Source organism: Pogona vitticeps, chromosome 6 (assembly GCF_051106095.1).
Source record: "Pogona vitticeps strain Pit_001003342236 chromosome 6, PviZW2.1, whole genome shotgun sequence".
NCBI lineage: Eukaryota > Metazoa > Chordata > Lepidosauria > Squamata > Agamidae > Pogona > Pogona vitticeps.
The window spans coordinates 99,865,676-99,890,954 of record NC_135788.1 but is presented as its reverse complement, the minus strand read 5'-3'; the positions used below and the strand labels follow the sequence as shown (position 1 = coordinate 99,890,954).

Genomic DNA, 25,279 nt, shown 5'->3' with positions numbered 1-25,279 from the left:
TCACCCAACCATGGATACACTTACCTCACCAACAACGAAGGACTCAGGGCGCCCAGAGCCAGTCTAATCAGTATTGAGCCTGATGGCCCGATCAATATCCAGCCTGGTGCCAACTCCAGTAAGGCAAAAGGAGTCACCCAAACCTTCAGTAAAGACCAGCTCGACATCCTCATCTAAAACCAAGAGTCACTCCATTGAAGCCACTCAGAAAAAGAAAGATAAAAACATTGGTATCATACAGACAATATCATATGAACTTTCAGGCAAAGCACCCCCTGAACATTTAAAAGCACATTCCACTAGAGCATTATCAACATCTACGGCTCTCCATCGAGGGATAGAACTACGAAACATCTGCCGAGCAGAAACATGGTCCAACCCATTGACCTTCATTAAGCATTAACGCCTTGATGTAAGATCGAAGAATGATGCTGCATTTGGCAGAGCAATCTTGACATCTTTACTACCGTGATGTCCCACCATCCAGTAAGTGAGCTTGTCAATCACCCACTCGTGGGTATTCACATAGGACACGAAGAAGAAAAAGAGGTTACCTACCTGTAACCATGGTTCTTCTAGTGGACCCCTGTGAATTCACCCAATCCCTCCCTTCCTCCCCTCTGTCCGTCATGTTGTCTTCCAATATACTACCTTGACAGCGGCGGACTATGGAAGGAACTGAGGGGAAGATTGGAGGGCGGAGCTTGCGCTCCACAGGGGGGCGGAATGTATCATTGTCAAATCTTTTTTAAGCTCTAGAAAGTTCTGAATCATCCTGCGCAGGCACAGAACAAACCCATTTGTGTGAATTCACAGAGATCCACTAGAAGAACCATGGTAGAACAGGTAGGTAACCTCTTTTTATATTGGAGAGGCACAAAATGCCTAAGTTTCTGGTTACTTAAAACTGCTTTTTAATAAAAAGTTCATGTGTGTGTGTGTGTGTGTGTGTGTGTGTGTGTGTGTGTGTGTGTGTGTGTGTGTGTGTGTGTGTGTGTGTGTGTGTGTGTGTGTGTGCGTGAGACAGAGCGCCAACACTTGCCATATTTTTGCTGTGTGGTCTGTTACTTCTCAGTGGAAAAAATATGAGGGATCAGAGTCCAGACTGAATTAAGTGCACTTAGTTGCAGTTCGAATCAATGGGAATTAAAATCTAACCTGCAGATTGCTTTACTCATGCTCTTTTTAAAAAAATAGGCATAATATTGCCAATACTTATTTGAAGTGGAAGGAAGCATCCCACGCTTCTTAATCTAGAGCACGCATCTGAGAATTTAACTCTAAATGTCCCTCCCCACCCACCCACCATTCTGTTGGGTATAAAGAGCACTTCTGAGAGCAAATAGTGCCCATAGCACAGGCTCAGCAGGAAACTGGTGTGGATGTCTGATCTGGATCAGAAACACTTTCTTCGAGTTTCTCCACTTCAGAATAAAAGTGGCAATTTTACAGCCTCCTCCCCTTTTAAAAGTGTGAATGAAGTAAAGTATAGGGTAGGTTTTAAAGTGCCGTATATTTTGGTAGGAACAAATGAGCACACCGAACTTAATCTGCATTAACATATGATTGAGGGCTCTCATTTTTCCTTTCTGTTTGAATGACATCGTTCTTGCTTTCACATGTAGGCGTTTGATGTACAGAAGAACTGTCGGTGCACTACATAACACCAGAAGTGTCACAAAGCCACTCTGTGAGTCACCATAAATCTTTCTCTTGTGTGCTTGACAGCACTTGCATGTGTTCAACTACATCTAGTTCTTTGTTGAGTTCATTGCTGAGGCTTTATAATGTAGCCGTTTAAAGGATGTGACCCTGAGGTTATGAGGAGCCTGCATCAATTATTTGCGGAAACTATAGCAGGTCAAAAAAATTAAGTAGCACGATGGGGAGTGGACAGCAATGAGGGAAAAGACTTCGTAGTGATTTGAGATGAGAAAACCTATATTTTTGAAGTATAGCTCCTAGAATACCCTAGATATCATGGCTAATAACTATGCTCACTAGAGAATTCTGGGAATTGATGTCTAAAGACCTTAAAATGTGTGTTTTCTGGTGCTGAAGAAAATATGTCATTTTTCAGCCTGAACTTCTTCCCGTGGCATCCACAACAAGCAGCCATTGTTTGCTAATATGATTAAAAATCAAGAGAGGGCACCAGAAGAAAAGCCCAGAAATGGCCATTTGGAAACTTGCTTATAAACATGCATTTCTAAACCCCATATGTGTGGCAGGCTACCCCAAGGCAATGAATAGGGCAAGGGAACATGTAATTCTCTAGATATTGTTGAATTGCCATTCCCATGAACTTTAGCCAGCATAACCCGTGGTGAGGATTGATGAGAGATGCAGTCTAAGAACATCAGGATTGACCCAAATAGGCTAATCCTTGTGTAAATGTTGCAGTTAAGTGTGGTCTAGTGTTTTGGTTCAAGCTTCTCTAGCTTGTCTTGTCTGCCAGATGTGTTAATTTATGTTCCCATATAGTGGCTGGGGATCGGGGTTGCTGTTGTCCAGCATATAGAGAGAGCCCGCATATATAGAGTTAAGGTCAACTGTTTTGATCTACTAACCAGTTAGGTGATTTGATTAAAAGGATTTTGATTTCTTGTAACAAATGCCTCTGATTAGCATTTTTAAAGATATTTTTATTTTGTTTTAAATTAGATTGATTTTCTAAATGTTTGTCCTTGATTAGACAGCATTATACCTTTAGTTTTGTTTTCTATTTGACTGCAGTTAGGTATCTTGAGCATCATTTCATGGAAAGATCCACGTTTAGTTTCTACAATCCCAGTGGCAGGTCTATGACCATACTAGGCAGTTGTGTGTATACCTATTTCTTGTGGTTTGGTCCTAGGTAGGAGATAGTGGCAGACTAGGAGAAGAAAACAGCTACTGCTGCTTCTTTGTCCCTCTTTCTGTATATGTCAGAGCGGGCTTCCTGGCACATGAATATTCAAAATTTGACCCTTGATGCCTTGGAACATTTTGGGGGGCTTTGTTTTAACTTTGTTGCCTCTGTCTTTTTATGCTAACCACAGATGATCAGTCTTCTGAGAAAGGTAGGTTCTCCCCATATTCTGGAATGAGCAAGCGGTACCTTTTCTATCACATAAGTGGCTTGCCAAACAAAATCTGTCCCCTTGAGCCTAACGCAGAGTAAAGCAAATCCAGATTCTGAGACAGCTTTTGTGACAAGCCCAAATGGCACAATCTGGGTATTTGTTTGCATCTCTTTTCATAATTGATTTTGCTTCCAAAATCCAGGTTTTTCAAATAACTTTTTGTTCACGTTTTGACGAGGGAAGATGAGCTCTAGATAGAGATGACGATGGGGATGTTTCTGTGCAACCATCAATTCTGTGAGCGAAAAAAATAAAAAGAGAACAACTGGAGACTACTTTCTGCATTCCCTTGTTTCATATGATGCTTTCCAGCCTAATTCGATGAACATTTACCCAGCTATAAGCTCTATGATATTAAGGGTGGATGCTACTCATTAATATCCAGCCTATATATCCTGTTTATTTAAATTTCTCTGTTGGAAGAAAAGTATAGGCATGTGAGTAAACTTCAGATGATCTTCCTTCCAAAATTTTACAACTACTGTTTTTAATCTCTATTTAAGTAGGGATGATGAATTTCTGGTCTGCTAAGTGTTTTGGACTGCACTTCCCACAGTCACTTCTCATTGATCATGCTGAAGTTCAAATCATCTAGAAGGCCAAAAATCTTCACTTTTGGTTTAAAGTGGTGCTATGTTATATGATAAAGGGAACATATAAGATGTGATGTAGAGCAGTGGTCCCCAACCTTGGGCCTCTGGATGTTCTTAGACTTCAAATCCCAGAAGCCTTCACCACCACATCTGCTGGTCAGGATTTCTGGGAGTTGAAGTCCAAGAACATCTGGAGGCCCAAGGTTGGGGGCCACTGATGTAGAGGGATAGGTAAATTGGTACCTTTAAGATGCCAGACACCAGATACAAAGTCCCTTATTTCCTGATTGGCTGAGGCTTATGTGAGTGAGTGAGTGAGTGAGTGAGTGAGTGAGTGAGTGAGCGAGCGAGCAAGCAAGCAAGCAAGCAAGCAAGCAAGCAAGCAAGCAGTGGTGAAGGCCTCTGGGAGTTTTAGTCCAAGAACATCTGGGGACCTAAGGTTCTAAAGAGAGGCAAGCAGCTGTCACACTCCAGATTTCTTGGCCTTTAGCTCCCAATAGCTGTGCTGGCTACGGCCAAAGGGAGTTGTAAGCAAAGAACCTTATGGAGTTGCCCTCTCCTTCTAGAACACATTGAAGGTGGAGAGAGAGGCTGGCGCAGAAGTAATTTCAGGAGCTGAGGTCTTGTGGCAACGCTGCAAATGCTGATCTAACAGCACTTCACCCTGTCTATGCAGGATTGGCTCTTGGGAATGATGTGGCTGTCATGCCAAATGAGTTGGTTGATTTGCTTCTAAATCTAATTTCCTTCCTTTTCCTAGTCCAGCTCAAGTCTGGGTTTATTTGTGTTTCTGCCTTAATTCACTCGTAGTTCCTTAGCTTGAGCTGGGTTTCTTCTTTCTACTGCACATTCAACCGCTTTATAGGCTGTGCCCTTTGATGGGAGTTGGTAGAGGAACCTCTGACATTTCTCCCTTTTGCCATCTGGGGACTCTTGTGTCAATCTTATTTAATTTTTCCTAGCTATTTATTTGTCCTGTGTTTTTTACCATGTAATTTTTTGTACTAATCACATGGATTAAATGCCTGCTGTTTCTTAAAAGCAATTGTGATGCTCCTTGGAGCTTTGCTTAACACAGCAGGTAATTTCCTGTTGAACCATGGATGTACTGCTATTCCCCCCTCCCCCTATCTGATTTTAGCCTGCTCCTTCTAAAAAGGAATGCCTCCTGTAGATGCTGAGCTTACAAGGCAGAACATGTTCTCTTTTTTAAATATAATAACTATACAACTATACTGGATTCCCAGTATGGTGCAGTGGATAGTGTGACAGACTAGGACTCTGGAGTACAGGGTTCAAATCCCCACTTGGCCATGGAGACTTACTGGGGGAGTGGAACTAGTAAAATGACTGCTTAAATATCTCACTTACTTTGAAAGCCCTATTAGGGTCATTGTAATTTTGGTTTCAACTTGACAACACAGAACACACATACACAAAACGACTATGGGGAAAGGAAATGGTTTTGAATCTGTCAGTAAACATGGCAGTTTCACAGTTTATTTCAGCGGCCTTTGTTCTCATTGCTGCACATTTTGTTAATGTGAGAGCCAGAGTGGTTACAGCAGCTTTCCCTAAGCATTTGTTCCTCTAGAGCAGTGGTCTCCAACCTTGGGCCTCCAGATGTTCTTGGACTTCAACTCCCAGAAATTCTGGCCAGCAGAGGTGGTGGTGAAGGCTTCTGGGAGTTGAAGTCCAAGAACATCTGGAGGCCCAAGGTTGGGGGCCACTGCTCTAGAGGTCTTGGAGTATAGCTCTGTAATCCCTTACCACTGAGCCATGTTGGTTGGGACTTCTGAGAAATGGAGTCTGAAACAGCAGGAACACAAAAGACTCTTTCTCTCTGCCCAGTTTGGTGCTTTCTAGTCATGCTGGATTGTGACTCCAATTGTCCCTATTCCCCAGTTGGGTACAGATGTACAGATGGGCAACATGTGGACTGTGAGCTACATCTGGCTTCCTAAGGTTGTTTTTCTGGCTGCCAGAAATCTACCACCACTCCCACCCAAGACTGTGCTGCCAGAATTCAAAGATAAATTGTACAGCTGAATTTCAGCAGCATCCCAGGCTGGGGAAAACATGTTTAAAGTGTGTGTTTTGCTTGTTTTAAATTACTTATAGTAGTTTCCAGCTGCTGAGTTTCAGAAACAAGTAGGGAATGCTCACTGAGAGTAAGGAAAAATCTTGTTTTTTAAAAAAATTACACAAGGTTGCCACTGAATGTTATTGCCAATCAGGAAAACTTAAAATTGTTTAAATGGTTCTTTAGGTGGTGGCAGTGAGGTCCTGTGCAGCTTGCAGTGACCTGCCAGGGGAACAAAATTGGTGTCTCGATCTATTAGAATTGCATAACCCTGGACTAGAAGTAGGAAGATCTAGTTTGAAATCATCACCTAAAGAGATGATGGATGTTGCATATTGCACTAGAAGAAAAGCAAACAGAATTAACAATGGCAATATTTGAAAACAACAACACAGCGAGGAAGTATTTAAGCATTCTTGGCATTCTGTTACCAGTCTTAATGGCCTCAAGGTAGCCATTCGTGAGCAAAGACACTTGAAAGGAATCTTTGAGCCAGGAAACCTCAAAGGAAGGTTGGAATGAGAAACTGTTGAGTTGCTGTTCCTCACCAAGATCAGTTCTATTCCCTGTGGCTTGAATCAATATAGAAGTTTTTTTTTTTGAAATCCTGTTTCTGTGCATTAATTAACTCGCATACCATCAGGACCTCTGTGTTATCAGCAGTTCCGTGAGCTCAGTGTTAATAATGTCACTGTTACAGCTTATCCTCTCTATCACCTCGCTGTTTAATGTCTACTGCCCTCCCTCTTCCTCCCCTAGCTCAGGATATCACTTCATTTATCTGATGAAGTGGGTTCTAATCTATGAGCATGTATGCCATAATGCATGTGCCCATTTTTAAAGTATGATGGGGATATTTGTTGTTGCTTTAGCTGTTGTACCACCCAGTATCTCTGCCCTATCCCAAGAACCCCAACATACTCCCCTGAAAGTTTCAAAAGTTATATGGAAAAAAAACTGAGGGCTCAAGAGTTTCCCTTGTTCCTTCCAGGCTTTGGGAGGCAATTGTGCTGTATTTTGGGGGCCCACAAGTACCCCCAGCCTCTACCGCTGTTTCCCTTAAAATATGAAAAAGTTGTCCATTAGAAGGTGCAAGAGGGTTTTCCAATTTTAAAAAAACTATAAGAAAAAGATTGGGATTGGGGTGTCACAGATATGGCCATCCGACATTCACGGAGAAGCATGTGCTAGAAATGGGCCTGAACTACCAAACTGATGGTTCATTCTTGTTTGTTTCTTGGCTGAACGGGTGTTTGGTGGTTCTCAGCTCTGCCTCCTCTAGTGGGCAATCATTCAGAGGAGGAGGAGGAAGAGGAGGAGAAGATGGGGCTGCGAAGTGCCAAATTCCTGTTTGATCGAGAAACAAACCAGCACAAAGCATTGATTTGTGCCCATCGTTTAGTGTGTACAGCATCTAGCCTTCTGAAGATTGCCCACCCCGCCTTATCCCCTAGAGTAGGACTTCTGCATGCAGGGTGTATATGATCTACCACTAACCTGAAGCCCCTCCTAACCTCTTTCACATACTCACATGTAACAACAGTACCTCTTTTCGGCTCTTCTGTTATAGTCCCTTATTTTCCTACCAAAGCACCAAAGATGCAACATGAGACTCTTTCTCTGCTGAAATAGGCACAGTATACTTTCTGTTTTGTTGATACTTTTCTTCCCCTTCTTTCTGTTATTTCCAAACAGAGGACTGTGATTGTGAGGGATACTTCAACGGACAGTATATAGGTGAGAAACTGTTGGGCTTGAATCCAAACTGGCTCATATAATGCAAATATATATACTTGCATATCACCTTGGGGATTTGGTTGAAAAATGTTGCAAATACAAATGGAGGAGTAGGATTTAATTTGTTAGAATGCAAGAGTCACTGAGAGTGTATGTAAGAACATTAGAGCTGTCAAGCTAAATCCAATGTTACGTACAACAACTTTTTGCTTGTGTAACAGGAATTTCTCTTTCCTTCAACTCCTGCTCAGCCCTTATAGGTTTCTCAACTGCTTTCTGGAGCAGATTTAGGGAGCTCAGATGAGATTGCAAAGTTAGAATTTGAACTAGTTCCTGCTATTTCTACTAATCTGCTATTTGATTATCTCTTTACTTTGTCAATCTTCGCCAAAAGTGTTGTTTTAAATTTCCAATGTATTGTATTTTTTTTTATTTTATTTTATTTTATTTTAACTGTTTGTATATTTTAAGCGATATTGAGATCACAAAGAGTCCGACACGACTAAATGACTAAACAGCAACAAACAATATTTTAAGTGCTGTGTGACATTTTGTGTCTTTTCCAGAAAAAGGCATTCAACAAATGATGTTGATGTTGATGATGATAATGACAGGGATGGTGCTCATGATGATGATTATGGGTTTTTGTTTCCCTTTGTTTTGTTTTCTTGGTGTTGTAGCTGGCTTGAGGCGGAGTTTCCGGCTCAGCCGGAAGGAAAAACAGAATGGCCAGAATGAAGTAAAGCAAGTTGAGCAAACCCAGCCCTTAGAACTCCTCACATATGAAGAAGTCACCAAATACGAGCAGCCGCCAGGAGACAGAAAAAGGCTGGTGGTTTTAATTGGTGAGTTGTTTTGTAGAAAAAGAATACAAGAACTTACAAGCTGGAGCTTAAGGTCCAATTTCCCCAAAGTTTTGCTGCAGTAAAAGAGCTTCTGGATGATTTTAACAAGACATGAGTTGCCATAGGAACAGGAGGTGAATTTACTTCACCCTGAGGGTCAAATCCAATTTCAGACCAGTTCTTGGGGACACATTCCAGTGGTAGATGGTATAATTTTTTGTTTAAAGCTCTGGCTGCCAGGAACTAAGAACTATTGGGACAGACTATTTGCTCCATTACAAGAAATAGAAGCCACATTATGGTTTCCTTACTTCTCTTGCCATGCATGCATCTACTGAGCACTTTGCTCTTTGCCTTTCCCTATTTTTGTTACTCCTGAAGGCACAGTTTATTTTGTTCTGGGGAAGAAGTTTAGTACTTTGACGCTTGTTACACAGTTCTGTTTCCACATCAGAGCCTCCCAGTTGGAAACTTGTAGGTAGCATCATTACATATTTTTGGAAAAATATCTGCAGAAGAGAAGCTCCAGCAGGGAAGTGGATTTCTAACAAGGATTTCAAAGAGCTCTCAAAAAGGAGTACTTCTAGAAATGTTGCTTTTAAAAGTTCAGTTTGGACTTAACTTCCAGTAAGACATGGTCTCCTTTGCTTTCCTGCTATCCAACCACAGCCAATTTTTGGGTGAAACTTTTGCCCTCTCTGGAAGAGCCCTAACTCTGAGGAGATACATTTCTACCTTTCAGAATGGGTGTGTGTGGGGTTATTGGTAAAAAACCTGGGAAGTTACCAAAGGACAGTAGAGAAGGAGATGGTGCCCATTTGGGTAAGCCCATATAACCATTTTGGAACCCCAGGAGAATGGGATTTGTAGCCCTAGGTTCCCCGCAGTTTTATAGCAGATGCCTGAGAGAAATCCACTATGTGGTGAGACGGCTCCGTAGGCCAAGAACTCCTACATCTCTAGATGTTTTGAATTATAGATTCCACAATCATTTACCATTGGCTATGCTGAAAGAGGCTTCTGGAGGTTGGCTCAAAACATCTGGAGAGCGAAAGGTCATAGTGTCAGAGAATAATGGAGTTGGAAGGGGCCTTTAAGGCCATCCAATCCAATCCCCTGCTCAATGCAATAATCCAGATCAAAGCAGATCTTGCAGATAGTTGTCCAGTTTTCTCTTGAATGCCCCCAGCATTGAAGCACTCACCACCTTCTGAGGTAATTGGTTCCATTGTTGTACTGCTCTAACAGCTAAGATGTTTTTCATTCTATTCAACCTAAATCTGGCTTCTTGTACTGTAGCTCCTTCTTGTAGCTCCTTTCTCCCACTTTCCTGTACTGTGACCTCAATCAGGGACCCTGTGCTTGCTGTTTGTATTGTGCACAGGGGACTTTCCTGGTAGGTAAAATTGGGGCTTTCTTCTCCTTATGCAAATATAAATAGCAAAGGGAATATTACACTCCACCCCCATCCATGCACAATGGACCAACATGGCATCTTTTCAAGTTTACTCCTTAGAGTAAAACAAGGAGAATCACAAGTGCATACCTATTTTACAGTTTGTGTTCCTTTTCTTTCTCCCTTTTTAAACGGTTTCTTCTGCAGAGCACCTGTATGCCTTATGTTCTGTCCACTTATGTTTTTTCTCTGACCTCTCAGGTTCCTTGGGGTCCCGGCTAAATGAACTCAAGCAGAAGGTGGTAGCTGAAAACCCACAGGAGTACGGAGTTGCTGTGCCACGTGAGCACCATTTTAATGAAACCTGTTTCTCCCTGTCCACCCAGCCATCACCTCCCTCTGAAACCTCCATAACATTTTTCTTATGTGTTTGCTTGTCTTATGTATGTCCAGTCAGCTGTTAACATTGTTTTCTGATTGGCTTAAAGCATAAAATGATAAAATAGAACTCAGTAGTATTAAAAACCAACAACCTAAATTGGAGTGCAGTAGTTTCCAGGAAAGAGAAGAAGAAAAGCTAATAACTTACAAAGATACACTAAGCTGGACCAGGTTTCGGTGCTCCACAATTGAACCAATAGATGAACATACCACAGTGCCAACTCTACTGTTAGACAAAGCAAGGCAACCATTTCAAATGGCGGGTGTTTGGGGGGGGGCGGCAGCAGCAGGCCCTGCATATTTCTCCTGAACCTCTTAGTCATTCTCCTCTGTTGGATGACCTTTTGGGTGCACCCTGTAGTAAACTCTTATTCCCTAAATTGACCTGCTGTCCTCACCATGTGGTGGTGAAGGCTGTTGTCCTGTCACCAGCAATGAAAATAAAAGTTGGCTGAGAGTCACTAAATTTCTGTATAGGGCAGAGGTGGGCAATTAATCTCTGGGGGGGGGGAAACATTAAAAATCTGAACTGTGTTCGGGGGCTGAACCAATTTTACTTAAAAATAACATGAAACATGTTATGATTGTTTTTATTTTAAACTTGTTAATATTCACAAATACTAAAGAGGTTTTTTGCGGTATGTTAAAGATAAGCAACTGATCAACTTTAGATAAAAAGCTATAAATGGTTTTGATGTTCAAAACTGTCTGCGGGCTGGACAGGAATGGCTCGCGGGCTGTATGTGGCCCTCAGGTCTGGTATAGGGTATTGGGAAGGGCAGCTTGACATTTTGAGCAGGCCCTGTTTCTTTTCTGCCCCTTGTTCCTTGAAATAACCCTCCCAGGCCTCTGAAAGCCCTACAGCAGTGGTCTCCAACCTTGGGCCTCCAGATGTTCTTGGACTTCAGCTCCCAGAAATCCTGGCCAGCAGAGGTGGTGGTGAAGGCTTCTGGGAGCTGTAGTCCAAGAACATCTGGAGGCCCAAGGTTGGGGACCACTGCCCTACAGAACACCAGGGATTTCTACTGAATGGGGTGTGAAAGAGCTCTCCCCAGCCCTCTGAACTGGATATAGGCAAGTTTCATGGGTGGAGCTCACTGCTTTTGCTACTTTTCCTGCTATACTTTTCTTCCTGAACTCCCAAGCTGAGATCTGGTTCTGGAAAAAGTTTGAGACCTATGCCCAATTAAACTTTGGGGTTTTTTTGGGGGGGGGGAGTGTATGAAATCAGAGAAATATTTCAGTGGAAAATAATTTCCTAGAGTTTGAAAAAGTTCCTTTTGTGAGCTGTACCTTCTAAAATCCCCACACAAAAAGTTGTGGTTGAAAATGTACCTTTCCCAAACTCCGGCTGTTGCTGAAAGAATTCAGACAGCTATGTAGGGTGATGGAGGAGAGATATTAATCTGTAAAAGCAGCAAGATCTGGGAGAGAGGAGAAATCAAATGGAAAATTCTCAGGTGCAAAAATGAATTGCTTGCTGTATCTCTTCATTCACACACAACTTGCCACGCTGGCTGTGGAGTGAATGTATGAAACTGTATTTAGATGATGGATGATTTAACAAGGTAGCCATCCATGGCATGCGGCAGCAAGAATGATCATGACCTCAAAGAAACTGCTGTGTCTATAGGATGCAGGGGCTGATACAGCCTGATCCCCTGCCCATTTCAGGCTTCCCATTTCTGATGATTTGGGAGCTGTGCAGGTGGGTCCTCTTCTCCATTGGGATCACAAATGCCATTTCTGTCTCGAAGGGTCGTAGGTGCACCTGAGCTACTTGCGTCAGATGTGCATGCCTTTGCATACCAAGGGAGAACTTCTGCCCTGTGGGAATCTATTCAGCCTATTTGTTATTACAGTATTTTTGCCATCAGTGTTTGCCTTGTCCCATGGGCATTTTAAACAGAGTGCAGTGGGCATGGAAGTGGCAGTTCTGCAGCCAAGTGGCTGTCATCATGTGCCTTGCTGCTTCCTTTGGGATCGTAAGTATCGAAAACAATCATTTTTAAAATATGCAATCAATCAATTGTTTAGGTGTTCGACTGCAGAGCTAAAGGTTGGGAGTTTGATTCCCCACTAGAAAGAAGAGCCAGCCTGTGTGGCCTTGGGCAAGTTGCCCAGTTCCACGATGCCCTCAGAAGAAGCGAATGGTAAATTACGTTTAGTATTGGTTGTTGTGGGTTTTTCGGGCTCTTTGGCCTGGCTGTGAAAGCCTTCGCGAATACATTGAATGCCTCTACTTTTAGTATTCTCTATCTGGAAATTCCTGAAAAAAGAGTCACCATAAGTCAGCATTGACTTGACAGCACACTGTTATTATTAGTGTGTGCAGGGCAAAATAGATCTGAGTGACTCAGGCCAGTGAGCCAAGCCAGTAGTAGCAGTGAGTTGCAGAGCTGTACATAATGTGCCAAGTGGAGAATTTCTTCCTGGTCCTCACTGACAGCATCCAAGTCCACAAGCCTCTCTCAACAGGTGTAATGAACAAAATTTCTGGTGTATTGCAGAGCAAGTTGGGAGAGGGAAGGGAGGAAATGGACTGGACATTCACATGTTGTTAGATGTAGGGTATGCTTTTTGAAACTTCCAAGACAAAAGCTGCATCCTTTCTCTATCAATTCAGGATCAGGTCCTGGGATGGGAAAATCAGTCCCTTTCCTCATATATATGAATTAGACAAACTTTACATTTATAACCTTTTCCTGCTCAAATATGAACAAATTTGCAAATGTAAGTACATTCTTCCAACGTGAACTAAAATAACATTCCTCTTTGGACCGGCCATTCATTAGGTAAAGTTTCAGGCTGTTAGTTTGTCTGTCCCCAGTTGTGTTTTTCTGTCATTCATTGTAGGCGCTTTCCAACCTGCATATGATGAAATTTGCATCATTTTGTATATGTTTATCAGAACATCTTCACCCAACCTGATTTGGCTTGGGGGTTTCAATACCATGGACAGCCTCCAAGGATCTCATTAGCCAACCTGATCAAAGCCAGCAAGGAAACATGGATGCTCTTCTAGTAAATTATGATATCCTTAGAACTTTGGAATTTTTTTTTTTTTTTTTTGGAAGGGGTGTAGATTTCCTACAAGCCTCTACCAACATGGCATTGAGGGATTCTGGATGTTATAGCCCCCGCCAAAAAAGGTCAGATTTTCAAACCCGGTATCCTGACCAAACCTCCCTCCCCCCCAAAAGGCATTTTGCAATATTAAAATCCAAACGCTTATAACAATATATAATAAAAAAGAAAAGCTCCCTCTTGAAAAATAAATTATAGAGGCAGGCAGTTGACTAGAGGCCAGTATTTAAAAACTGCCCAATCCCATCAGATGTTTGAGGTTATTGGTTGTCTTTTCTTTTTAACCTTAAAATAGCCCCCGTTTTGCAAACTTTGGGGTTTCTCAAACCTGCTGATTCCTCTCTTATTGGGCATGGATAGTGGCATGTGAGTTACGTTGGAACTGGCACTCCAGCAATGTGGTAACACTATTAACATCTCTGTGTTAAGAAAAGCAAGGCCCTGGTGGTTTTAAAAAGGTTTGCTTCTATTCACATGCAATGTCTGAAGAGTTTCAGTGGTGCTGAGAGTCAACACAAGCCCTTCCTTGACTCTGTATCCTCTGGGCAGAGTTCAAATTGACAAGTCAGAAGCCAATGATTTCTTGCTTTGGAATCAGCTATTCTGATCTCTTCCTCTCCCTCTTTCTCTTCCTCCTGCTCTCCCCACCTCCCCCTTGTGCCTGCTTTGAAAACATATTTCTTAACTTAGTGTTATTCTGGAAAGTTCACCTTCATTGTTGTTTCATAAGCAATGTTCTTGTCGGTTAGGTGAACTGTCCCAAAATTGCAGCTGAATTTGCAAAATGAAAGGAATACAGTTGACTCCCCTTTGCACTTCATTTGCAAGTTAATTAAGATACTTAGAGCTGAGCAACAGCAACAGAGCTTTGAAACCTGTTGAGGGAAGCATCTTAAATAGTTCCCCCCCCCTTCCTATTTTCCACACATTTAGATTTGAGTTCTAAATTCATGCCAGATTTAAGAAGATGAAGCCTTGATGTTGTACAAAGGCAGCAAGTATGAAGTTTTAGCAGGGGGTGGAGAACTTCAGATGTTGTTGGACTACATCTCCCATCCACCTCAACCAATATGGTCAGTGGTCAAGTAGATATTGTGAAGTTGTGGTCCAGTGACATCTGAAAGGCTACTCTTTCCTTACTCCTGAGTTAGGACTTTGTAACAGAACCATTTATACTTTTGGATCAGGTCAAGGTTCATTTGGTGCAGGGGTGGGCAAAATAGGGACTGCAAGTGGGTGACATTCAAACCTCAAAGAGGATTTTGTGGACTCCATTGTGTTGTGCTTCTGCAGACTGTGAGATATGTTGCCACACCTTCCCGCAAACGTAATTTCTTCTTTTTTCTATCTTTCTTGCTTGCTTTAGCATATTTCTGCACCACAGACAGCTGCAGCAGTTGTTGCTGAATTTAAAAGCAACTTTGGCACCAAGTCTGGTAGTGGCAAACTTGGTATGGTCCTGAGGATTTCAGGGGGAAGGGTATGATTTGCCCCCTAAAAACACCAGGAATTGGCCCAGTTGCTGATGCTGCTCTTTTCAACATTCCTCTTTCATTCTTCTTTGGAAGAATGTTTTCTAGCTGGGGAGCAGTTGGACAAGGAAGTCCAAGAGCTTAATTTATTATTATTTTAACATGTACTATCCTTTTATATAGTGGGATTGTGCCTTCCCCAAGCTAAATATTTTAACATTAAGGCAGCAGATGCAAACTCTGTTTTATTTTGTAGTTATGAGTACCTCGTGTTTTGAATTTATGCACATACTTCATATACTTAGAGTGTGGGTTTTCTTACCTCAAGATTAGCACATAGGTTTTGTGTTTGTTTGTTTGATCTAACATATCAGGAATGTAGAATAGCAAGAGATAGGTTCAGGAAGAGAATAGTTAGTTGTGTGTGTCACAGCAGAAATAATATACACATGCCATCCAAATGGAATGCATATGAATGCTAAGTTCAAGTTAGTTGCGTGCATCACAATGGAAATAATATACACATGCCATCCAGACAGAGTGCATATGAATGCTAAGTTCAGGATACAAAATTATTTTAGTTACACCACAGTTTGGAACAGGTTTGAGCAAAGTGCATCCTTCCACTGGTTGTTCTGTAACTCCCGTTATTTCTCACAATTGAGTTTGTGACCTTCCAGATGTTGTGGTACTGCAACTCTCATCCCTTACCATAAGCTTTGCTGGCTATTGTTGAAGACAATTGGAGTCTAGCAATATCTGGAAAGCCATGCATTTTTCTGCAAGATATGTTATTTGTAAACATTGGGCTTTGTAGACCCATAATTCTGTAAACTTGTCTCATTGTATTTAAAGCTAGATTAGCTGCTAATCAACACATCTGGTGGCAGGAAGTTCCAGACATAACTCAGTGGTTCATAGGGTCTCTTCTAGCTCTGCAGTTCCAAGATTATTATTAACAGATAATGATTTCTGAGTTCTTTGGGCTTCAATCCAGGGAAGTGTGCTTCATTGGAAAAGGTGCTGGATCATAACCTTTATTTCTGCATTATCTTATGTCCACAGTTCCCTTGAAAATCTAGAACAGTGGTCTTGAGTCTCCAGATGTTCTTAGACTATAACCCCCAGAAGGCTTCACTACTAGTTGTGATGGCCAGGATTTCTGGAGTTGCAGTCCAAGAACATCTGGGGACTCAAGGTTGGGAACCACTGTCCTAGAAGCAGGGAATCCCTTAAGCAACATGTGGGATATGCTACAGGAGAAGTGTGGGTGAGGAGGAGGTCAGGAGTTGGTGGCTGTTTCCTCCTGTTTATATGAACAGAGGAGTAGCTTAGGATACAAGGCACTGTTTGGGATAATTTTCTTTTTTTGGACAGTAAGTTCCAGAATCCTGAGACCAGCATAATCACTGGCCATTTGTGTTGGGGGCTTCTGGAAACTATAATCTAAAAATATTTCCAAATCATGATTCCACTATCTTCTATTTTGCCCAAGCTAACCATAAATTCGATTGTGATGGAAAAAGACTGACATTCCTATTACTCTCCATGTTCACAATGTTTCTGTTTTCTGTTTCATGTCCATATATCAGTGGTCCTTTCATACCAGAAGGAGGAATTTTCAGTATTGGATTGCTTTTGGTACAGGTTCCTTCTCTCATATTTATAATCTAAATCATTATGCTTTCTGTGAGTAAATTCTGTTGTTATGTGGCATCCAGTCACTTCCAACACATGGTAACCATATGAATTAGAAAACTTTTGAAAGTCCTATCATCCACAACCTTGCTTAGTTTTTACAAACTCAAGCCCACATCTTACTTTACTGAGTCAATCCACCTCGTATTTGGTATTCCTCTTGTTGCCTTCAACTTTTCTCAACATTATTGTCTTTTCCAGAATCTTGTCTTCTCACAAAATGCCCAAAGTATGATAGCCACAGTTTAGCCATTTTTGGTCTGAGGGAGAGTTCAGACTTTGATCTAGAACCCAATTCTAAATTTTACTATGAGATAATTTTCCGTAGGTTTCCCTCCTTTATTTTCCTTTCCAACCTCTTGCCGTCTATATAATGGTTCCAAATGGCTTCAAACTCTATTCAAATGTTCTAAGCTTTCTGTCTGTTCTATATATAATACAGTTAGTTAATTTGTGTCCAGGTTAGGACTTCATTTAATCTTAAAATCAGTAATTACTTATTTTTTAAGTAATCCTTCTGTTTAATTAATTGCTCATGCAGTCTCCGGGCCTGGGGAGTGGTTTAATCCTCCTTCCAAATCATTGATGTTTATTTTATAGTTCAACTAAGTATGCTAATCCAATCATTAAAATTAAATTCTCTATAATAGTGGCTATTATAATGGCTTTAAATAATCTTTAAGCTTCTTTGACCCTTCTAAACATCTCCTTCAATTTTTCCTGTAACTTTTCTCCTTCTGTAAAGTTTCCCCTTTTGAAAGTAATTATAGCCTTGATAAATATCTAGAGCAATTTATATACAGCTTTGGCTTCTCTCTGCTGGCAGTTTAACACTGTAAAACCCCCCGCATGAAATGAAAACCCAACCACAGACTTTTTTTGGGTCGGGTAAGCATTTCTTGCAGAGAGGCTTGATTCTCCATGAATATTGTTGTTGATGATGATGATGAGTTATTATGTGCTTTGTTTTTAATTTGTTCAAAGATTTTGCACATGCATATCCAGAAGCTACTGTGCTGTAGAAACCGCACTTGCCATATAGTTGACATACATATAGGGCAGGTGCAAGATATTTTGCTGCCTGAGGGGGAAAAAAAGATGGTGTGCTGGCCCAAACACCCACACAAGCATATTGGACTAATGGATTAATCTTATTTAACATGCCAGATGTGACAGCAGGTTTCAACTCACCTGAGAGCAACAGGCTAGCTTAGGGCAGTCTATGTGCGATACACAGCGCTGTCTTCCAACAGAAGGCAATGGCCATGGGGTTGTTCCCCCCATATTATTTATCATCTGGTTCCTGGGGCAATACTTCGCTGTGTTTCATAGTGAGATTGGCCCCGACTATTATAATGTGTGTCCCTTGAAGGACCAAGGGCCTAACGAGTAAGTTTTGCCAAGTTGAACCAGAAGGACCTATTCAGAGAGCACTGATTAGCAGGGACCCTGAACTGCATGGAGAACAAACCTATCCATTCTAAAGGAAATCAACTCTTGAGTGCTCACTGGAAGGACAGATCCTGAAGCTGAGGCTCCAATACTTTGGCCATCTCATGAAAAGAAAAGACTCCCTGGAAAAGCCCCTGATGTTGAGAAAATGTGAAGGCAAGAGGAGAAGGGGACGATAGAGGATGAGATGGTTGGACAGTGTCATCAAAGTTACCAACATGAATTTGACCCAACTCCGGGAGGCAGTGGAAGACAGGAGCGCCTTGCGTGCTCTGGTCCATGGGGTCACGAAGAGTCGGACACAACTAAACGACAACAACTGTGACATCACAACATGTCCTGTGTGTTTTCCTGAGCTGTTTTTCAGCTTGAAAACATAAAATTCTGCTAGGAAGGCTGCTCTTCAAGCCCATCCCTTTCTTTCAGCTTCACTGCAGCTGCCCTAACGGCTCATTCCTTTGCCATCCAAAACCAATGGGGACTTTGAACAGGGTCAACCTTCTTCAGCTAGGTGCCCACTAGAGATTTTGGACTACAGTTCCCATCACTGGCCCTGTGGCCATATAGATATGCTCTAATCTTGGCTTCCTTTCCTTTCCAGATACCACAAGATCCAGGAAGAGTCATGAGAAGGAGGGTGTGGAGTACAACTTTGTTTCGAAGCAGTCATTTGAAAGCGATATACAGCATAACAAGTAGGCATTGCTTTGTTGTGCTGATGGAAACGGAAGGCACGTCTCAGGGCCAGGCTTGCATCACAGACGCTCTTTGATGTCAGTAGCGCTGCCCTATTTGCTATGCTGATGGAAGCTTCTTTAATAAACTGAGGAGAAAAAGTGAGGGGAAATTGGGTTTTCTTACATTCCTTGGCCCAAATAATTTTTGGCAGCTATCAGCCAGTTACTTGCTAGCTGACATTGCACTGACTAGATATAATCCACAATAAAGTCCAGCAGAGTTACACATGTTATTAACACCTGTCATGATCTACAGGCACATTCCTTCCTGGTCTCAGTGAATGTGTTCCTTTTTTCCACCTCACAACTGGTTCGGGGAGTCATATGTTTAAAACAGTTTCTGCATGAATAATCAATCCTTATTAGAACACAGGGAATATTAAAATGTTTCTTCCCCACTGTGAGTGCCACCATCCGCATCCATGGTGTGGCAGTGGTGAAGCCCTCTTTGCTGCTGGAAATAGATTTTATTAATGTAGGGGAGCAAAGTACAGAGGACCCTCGACTTACAGATGGCTCCACTTACAGACTTTTCGAGTTACAGACTTCTCTGGCTGCAAAATTTAGGTTCGACTTGCAGCTGGAGAATCGACCTACAGACCGGGGGAAAAAAGTCAAAATGGAACAAAAACAAGTGGTTACGGATGAATCGGTTTTCAATGCATTGTAGGTCAATGGAGCCTCGACCTACAGACATTTCGACCTGCAGCCACTGTTCCAATATGGATTAATTCCATAAGTCGAGGGTCCACTGCACAAGAAAAGGTTGGGTGCTGCACCACGTGCCACAAGAGGGCTGAGTTAGCTTCACTAGCTCCCTGCTGAGTTTGATCTTTACCTGAAGCCAAGCTCCACTAACTGAGTTTGAGCTACCCACAATCCATAGTTGGTACAGAGTCTTCCAAACAGCCCCGAACCAACTAATTCCCTTTAGGGAGAGCTTGTATTCCTGTGCTTACTGGCATGCAGGCCCCTCAAGTCCCTCCTGCTGGTGCCTCCCCCATTCATTTTGGTGCTTCCTCCTCCAGTGCATTTGGGTAGGGGCTGAGTGCCCTGCTGGTCAGCATGGTCCTCAAAGGGTTGGTGAGAGGGCCAGAGTAAATGACAGGCTGAAGACTGGCACACCATGGCCACACCCTTGTCCATTCCCATTTGGACCTCGACCTATTTCCAGGGATTCTGAATACTTAACATGCCCTCCCTCTCCAGGAGGCAAAACACTGAGTCCAGTTCTTCCTCCAGCTCTCCCCACTCTTGCAGATCCAGTAGGACATGAATCTTCCCCCTCCTCCTCCTCTTCCTTTATATCAGACTCCCCTCTTTGCCTAGGGCATGGCATCCACCTCCTTGCCCAAATGCAGCTCATCCACCACTGGCTCCTCTCTCCCATTTCGAGTCTCTGTTTCCCTTTCTGTGCCCTCCTGGCCCCCCAGTGCTGGAATCTCCATTGGGCTCACCAGGGGGCATAGGACTAGGGTAGATGGTCTGTTTAGGGGTGCCTGGAGTATCTCGCTCACACCCACCCATTCTCCCCACCACTCATGGGCTTTTGTGTTCAATGTATATGACTGTTGCTATGAGCAATTTGCCACCTCAAAAATAAGCAATATGTAAGAGTTGTCATCTTTGTGTGAAGTTGGATTGTTGCCTCTGCCTAAATGGGATTTAGATGTCTAACCCTTGATACTCTTGACAGCAGTGGAATGTGCAAAATCAGTTTTGTTGATCTGTTATTGGCTGTAGGAAAGCAGATTCCTAACTGCCAAGATGACTGAGGAGTAGCTAAGCTGACACTAGGCAGCTAAGTCCAGTCTTTCCCCAACCTGGAGATACTGGACATTACTTTAAATTATCCTCAACCAGGCCTAATCTGGCATCAGAATAGTGGCAGTGCCCCAGGTCTTGATGAAGTTTGGATCTGGCATACCTTGGCTCCTCCATTGTTCTGCTGCTTTTGTCCCTCTTTTGGCTGTTCTGGTGGCAGATCTTGGTGGGTGAGAAGGGGCTTTTCCTCACCACCACCACCCCGAGGCACATTTCTGTTGTTATCTATTCTGAGCTAGGTGTTCTTCTGTCCTTTTCTCCTCCCACACTTAATTCCTTAAATCTTCTCAGGTTTGTAGAACATGGAGAGTATAAAGAGAATCTCTACGGGACAAGCCTGGAGGCAATACAGTCTGTCATGGCCAAAAATAAAATTTGCCTCGTTGATGTCGTGCCTGAGGTAAACTGTCAAATATTTTTGTTGCTGTGGTTTTCTTTAATCTGTCTTACAGATTTGTTCTTTAGAGACCACCCACCTACAATTTACCTTCTAAGAAAAGAAAAAGGGGGTGTAGAGGGATGTCCCTCTTTGAAAAGAACAGGGTTTTGGCGTTTTTTTGCTGTGTAAATTGCAGTTGTATTGTGGCACACCTGTCCTCCTCAGATCCATATCAGAACCTCAGCAGGGTCAAATGCAGGGTCCCATACACTATTGTTCAGGCGAAGGTCCCATACTGGAATGGGCCCAGCTAGTCAGTCCAGAAGAAGGGAGAATCACCTGACACTCAAGGACAGGATGACTCACAACCAAAGTGTACACTAGAGATGGCTTGTCATTAAAAGAGTGAATTGCTTTAGAGGGGAAAACATGATTGTCACAACAGCTGGAGCCTTTCACATTTTTTCTGAAGTTTGCAAATTAGCATGCTTTGTTTATGATTGGCCAATAGGAAGTAAGCACAGGTTGCATTTCAAGTATGATCAGTCAATCACAAAAGTCTGCCTAAATCATATTATTCATAGACTAGAAGACTTCTGCTTCCAATGATGGGCGATCCATAATGTATACTTTGGCTTTTAGTGTTCTTAACCCTTAATCTTAACCAGAGAAATTTAAGGCACTAGTACTTATTTTTTAAATGATCTGGATCTCAAATATATCTAGGAACACATTTACTCATATGTGCTTCCCCAAGCATTTCATGCTGATGGGAAATACTGGGATGTGTTGTCTTTCTGAAAGTAGGTGCTTTTTTGTTTGTTTGGTAGTGTTGCTTACAGTTTCAGACTATAACAATGACTCCTAAAATTCTTCAGGCAGCATGGCAGGTGAAAGTTCTGGAAATAGTGGGAATTGTAGTCCAGAAATACAAACCTGTATAACTAGTTGAAAAAAAAATGGGAATTAAATTAGTCATGATTAACATTCCAGTGATTTGAACTGGTTGTCTGAATAAGGCTGAAAATCCAACATCACACATGTGAGGAGGTCTGGTGAATCACTTCTCTGTTTTCTATTCTTCAGACTGAGACTTTTCATTTAGGAGGTCCATGTAGTGAGGCTGATGAACTGTTAACTTTCTCAAATGTCACCTCTTCCCCTGCTGTTGTTGCTCATGTGACGATATCTTAAAATTTCTCTAGCTGGTGTTTTGGTTTCAACGTTTGATTGATGAAGGAGTGCATTTTACAATGAGTGCTGTTCGGTGTAGTTGATGTTCTTGTTTTTGCACTAGATTGATTTTTTAGCTGTTTGTGTTGCTTCAGGTGCTGTTGTTTCAGAGAAACACATCTAATACATCAGAACAATAAATCAATAGTTTATTAAAAGAGAAAAGTATCTTGTACTAGCCCTTCAGATGAATGCCTTTTGGCTCTTCTCCTTCCTCAATGTTCAATTCCTCTTGCTATGTTCTCTCTGCATCTCCTCCCCGCTTCCCAGTTTGTCCCCAGGCACCCTTTTTCCTGCCTAGGACCCATAACAGGTCTTAGAGATGGAAAATTGGCTCTCTGGACTTTTTTTGGTCCCCTTATTACCTTGATTTCAAATCACAAATAGAGATGGGCACAAAACTTGGTTCAGAGGTTTGTGCTAGTTTGTATGTGTGGCACCGCAGGTGCCACACATTCCCTTCCTCTGCCTCCCCAACTGGATCCCCTACTCACCAGCCAGTACACACCCCTTTCTCTTTAGCAATTCAACCAGTCTCTGGCAGAAGCATGGGCTTCCCTGCCCCACCTCCTTGGCTGATCAACCACTTGGACAAGGAGGCAGGACAGACAAACCTGTTCATCCAGGTGGACTTGTTGGCGGACTGGTTGAACAGCTGAAGAGGAGCATGCTCTGAAAGGTGAGTGGCTCACTGGCCAGAGAGGCAGGGGAAGGGAATGCTGTGCCAGCATGAACTTCCAAACCAAGGTTTGTGTCCATCTCTAATCACAGATAGTAGTGGCATCTCTCAGCTAGCACAACCCGCTGCTGGCTGCTGAGAACCCAAGCAGAAGAAAAATAGAATCCCATCATTAACTCTCAGCTGACACCATGGGGAAATGTGGTAGCACCATTCATTTGTCCTGTTAGCAGGGGCAGGCAAGTTCAGAGGGTCCAGATGCTAATTTTCCACCCCCACTGCCCATCAGGATCTGCAGCACAACTGTAAATTAAATGCAATAAATAATAATTGGAGGCAAGGGGGGATGAAAAGTTCCTGAGGAAAACAGAAAGACTCCTCTATCCACTGCATTTGGAAGGCAAAAGGTGCAGAACCTCTTAGAGGTCAAGTGAGGCCCAAGGCACTTTCATTTTTGAAGAAGAAATACCAAAATCATGAATATTTTAAATCTGTGGCTCTGTGAATGTGAGGCCTGGGTCAAATGGCCATCCTGCCCCCACCCCTGTGATAGGCATAGGGGGAATCACCCCAATCCCAAGGAAGCAACTGTCTTCAGAGAGGAACAAGGCATTTCCTGGATCCTTTGTCGACCCGATTAGACCTATAGGGTGGCAGTTTCTCTCTTCTATTCTAGCCTAAATTATTTTTTAAACCAATCTGCAGACTCAGCTCTTCACCTTAATCTGCTGTTCACACATATGCGTACCCACACACCATGCAAACATGTCCTTATTTGTTCAAGGCAATGCATTCAGGAAGAAATTAGCAATGCAGTCTAAGGAACACAGCAACAATCACTGTGACATTACATTTTTACATGCCTGTGAAAACAGGTTTTGTTACTTTCTTTTGTGCCTTGGAGCAATGTAAATACCAACTAATTACAACAAATGGGATATATTGAGATATAACTTACATGCACTTGGAAGTTCCTAATAAAGATACATGCTTCTCAATATCCCCTTTTCAGAGAGAGTTGTAATGGCTGCTTCCAACAATTTCAAGGAACAAATTGGGGGTGACTGTTACAACACCACGGAGATTGGTGGATGATTTAGCCCCTAGAGAGTGGCAGTGGGGAGAGAGCTTTCAGTGGTTTTGGTGGTAGGGGTGCTGTGATCCTTTTTCTTTAAAAAAAGAACATTTTTTAAACCATCAGCTCAAATTTGGGTGGTATGGTGCGATGGAAATTCCATAGCTATTGCATTCTAATTCTCTTTTTTGAGTTCCTTTGAGAAGGAAACAATACTTAAAGATCTTGCATTTTTAGATGCCAGCGGTGATGCTGGCCTGGGTATCCTGGGAGTTGTAGTCCAAAGAGTCATATTTCCAAGTTCTGGAAGGATGATGGCAGCTGAAGATTTCACAGTTCTGCTGTTGTTATCAAGCCATTAAAACCACATCCAAAGCCGACACTTTGTAGAAGGGTAAAAAAATATAGTGGTGCCCCGCATAGTGACAATAATCCATGCAGCAAAAATCGTCGCTATACAGATTCGACGCTATGCGAAAAGAAAAAGCCCATAGGAATGCATTAAAACCCATTTAATGCGTTCCTATGGGCAAAAAACTCACCTTTAAGCGAAAATCCTCCATATGGCGGCTATTTTCGCTGCCCGGTAAGCGAGGAATGGGCGCGAAAACACAGTGGGCGGCCATTTTTTTACTCGGCGGCCATTTTGGAACCGCCAATCAGCTGTTGAGAAATCATCGTTATGCAAAAATCGGTAAGCGAAACAGCTTACCGATCATCGCAAAGCGATATTTTCCCATTAGAAACATCGCAATGCAATCGCAAAAAGATTGCAAAAAATAATCGCTATGCGGATTCGTCGTTAAACGGGGCGCCCGTTAAGCGAGGCACAACTGTAATAACAAGCAAATCTGAATAGGGTGGTGGGACTCCCTTACTGCCATGTTAAGCCTCCTTACTGAAATAAACTCAATTATTTGTGCTGCTCCTTTATTTTTGCTCTCAGGCTGTGAAGCACTTGAGGACGGCAGAGTTCAAGCCCTATGTTGTGTTTGTGAAGCCTCTTGTCACAGAGAAGAAGAAGAACGTCCTGACATCTCTTTCTCCAGATGACATCTTTGTCCCTCTTGTAAGGATTGCACATGGAAGCTGGGATGACTGAACCTGTGGCCCTTCAGATGTTGTTGGGACTTTATAGGGAATATGTAGCCTAATGGGGCTAATGGGATTTGGGAGTCATCAGGACCACCGATTCCTCACCTGTTTGGTTCACACAAATCTGGATTAAGATTCCCTTTCCTTGTCTCAAATAGCATGCCCAGACTCTTCTGGAAGTGCTGACCGAGAGCCTTGTGGTCCCCTGACCCACCTTCCCTATGCAAAACAGCTTGTACCCACTTCCTCTCCCACTTTATCCTCACATCAGTTCTGTGCATTATATTTAGCTGTAAGAATGTGATTGGCCTAAAGTTATCTAATGAGT

The 25,279-nt window shown here is 42.5% G+C and overlaps 1 protein-coding gene across 3 annotated transcripts in view; it reads left to right on the top strand.

Annotated features, from left to right (window-relative positions):
- MPP3 (MAGUK p55 scaffold protein 3) overlaps positions 1 to 25,279 on the top strand; it is an 80,875-nt gene that overhangs the window by 51,176 nt on the left and 4,420 nt on the right. For all 3 annotated transcript variants that reach the window (XM_078377970.1, XM_078377968.1, XM_078377969.1), the window contains exons 11-18: positions 1,626 to 1,690; positions 3,042 to 3,062; positions 7,497 to 7,538; positions 8,219 to 8,383; positions 10,041 to 10,121; positions 18,531 to 18,624; positions 20,782 to 20,890; positions 24,803 to 24,925. In XM_078377970.1, coding sequence (XP_078234096.1) covers positions 1,626 to 1,690; positions 3,042 to 3,062; positions 7,497 to 7,538; positions 8,219 to 8,383; positions 10,041 to 10,121; positions 18,531 to 18,624; positions 20,782 to 20,890; positions 24,803 to 24,925 — 700 coding nt within the window. The remainder of the gene's footprint in view (positions 1 to 1,625; positions 1,691 to 3,041; positions 3,063 to 7,496; positions 7,539 to 8,218; positions 8,384 to 10,040; positions 10,122 to 18,530; positions 18,625 to 20,781; positions 20,891 to 24,802; positions 24,926 to 25,279) is intronic.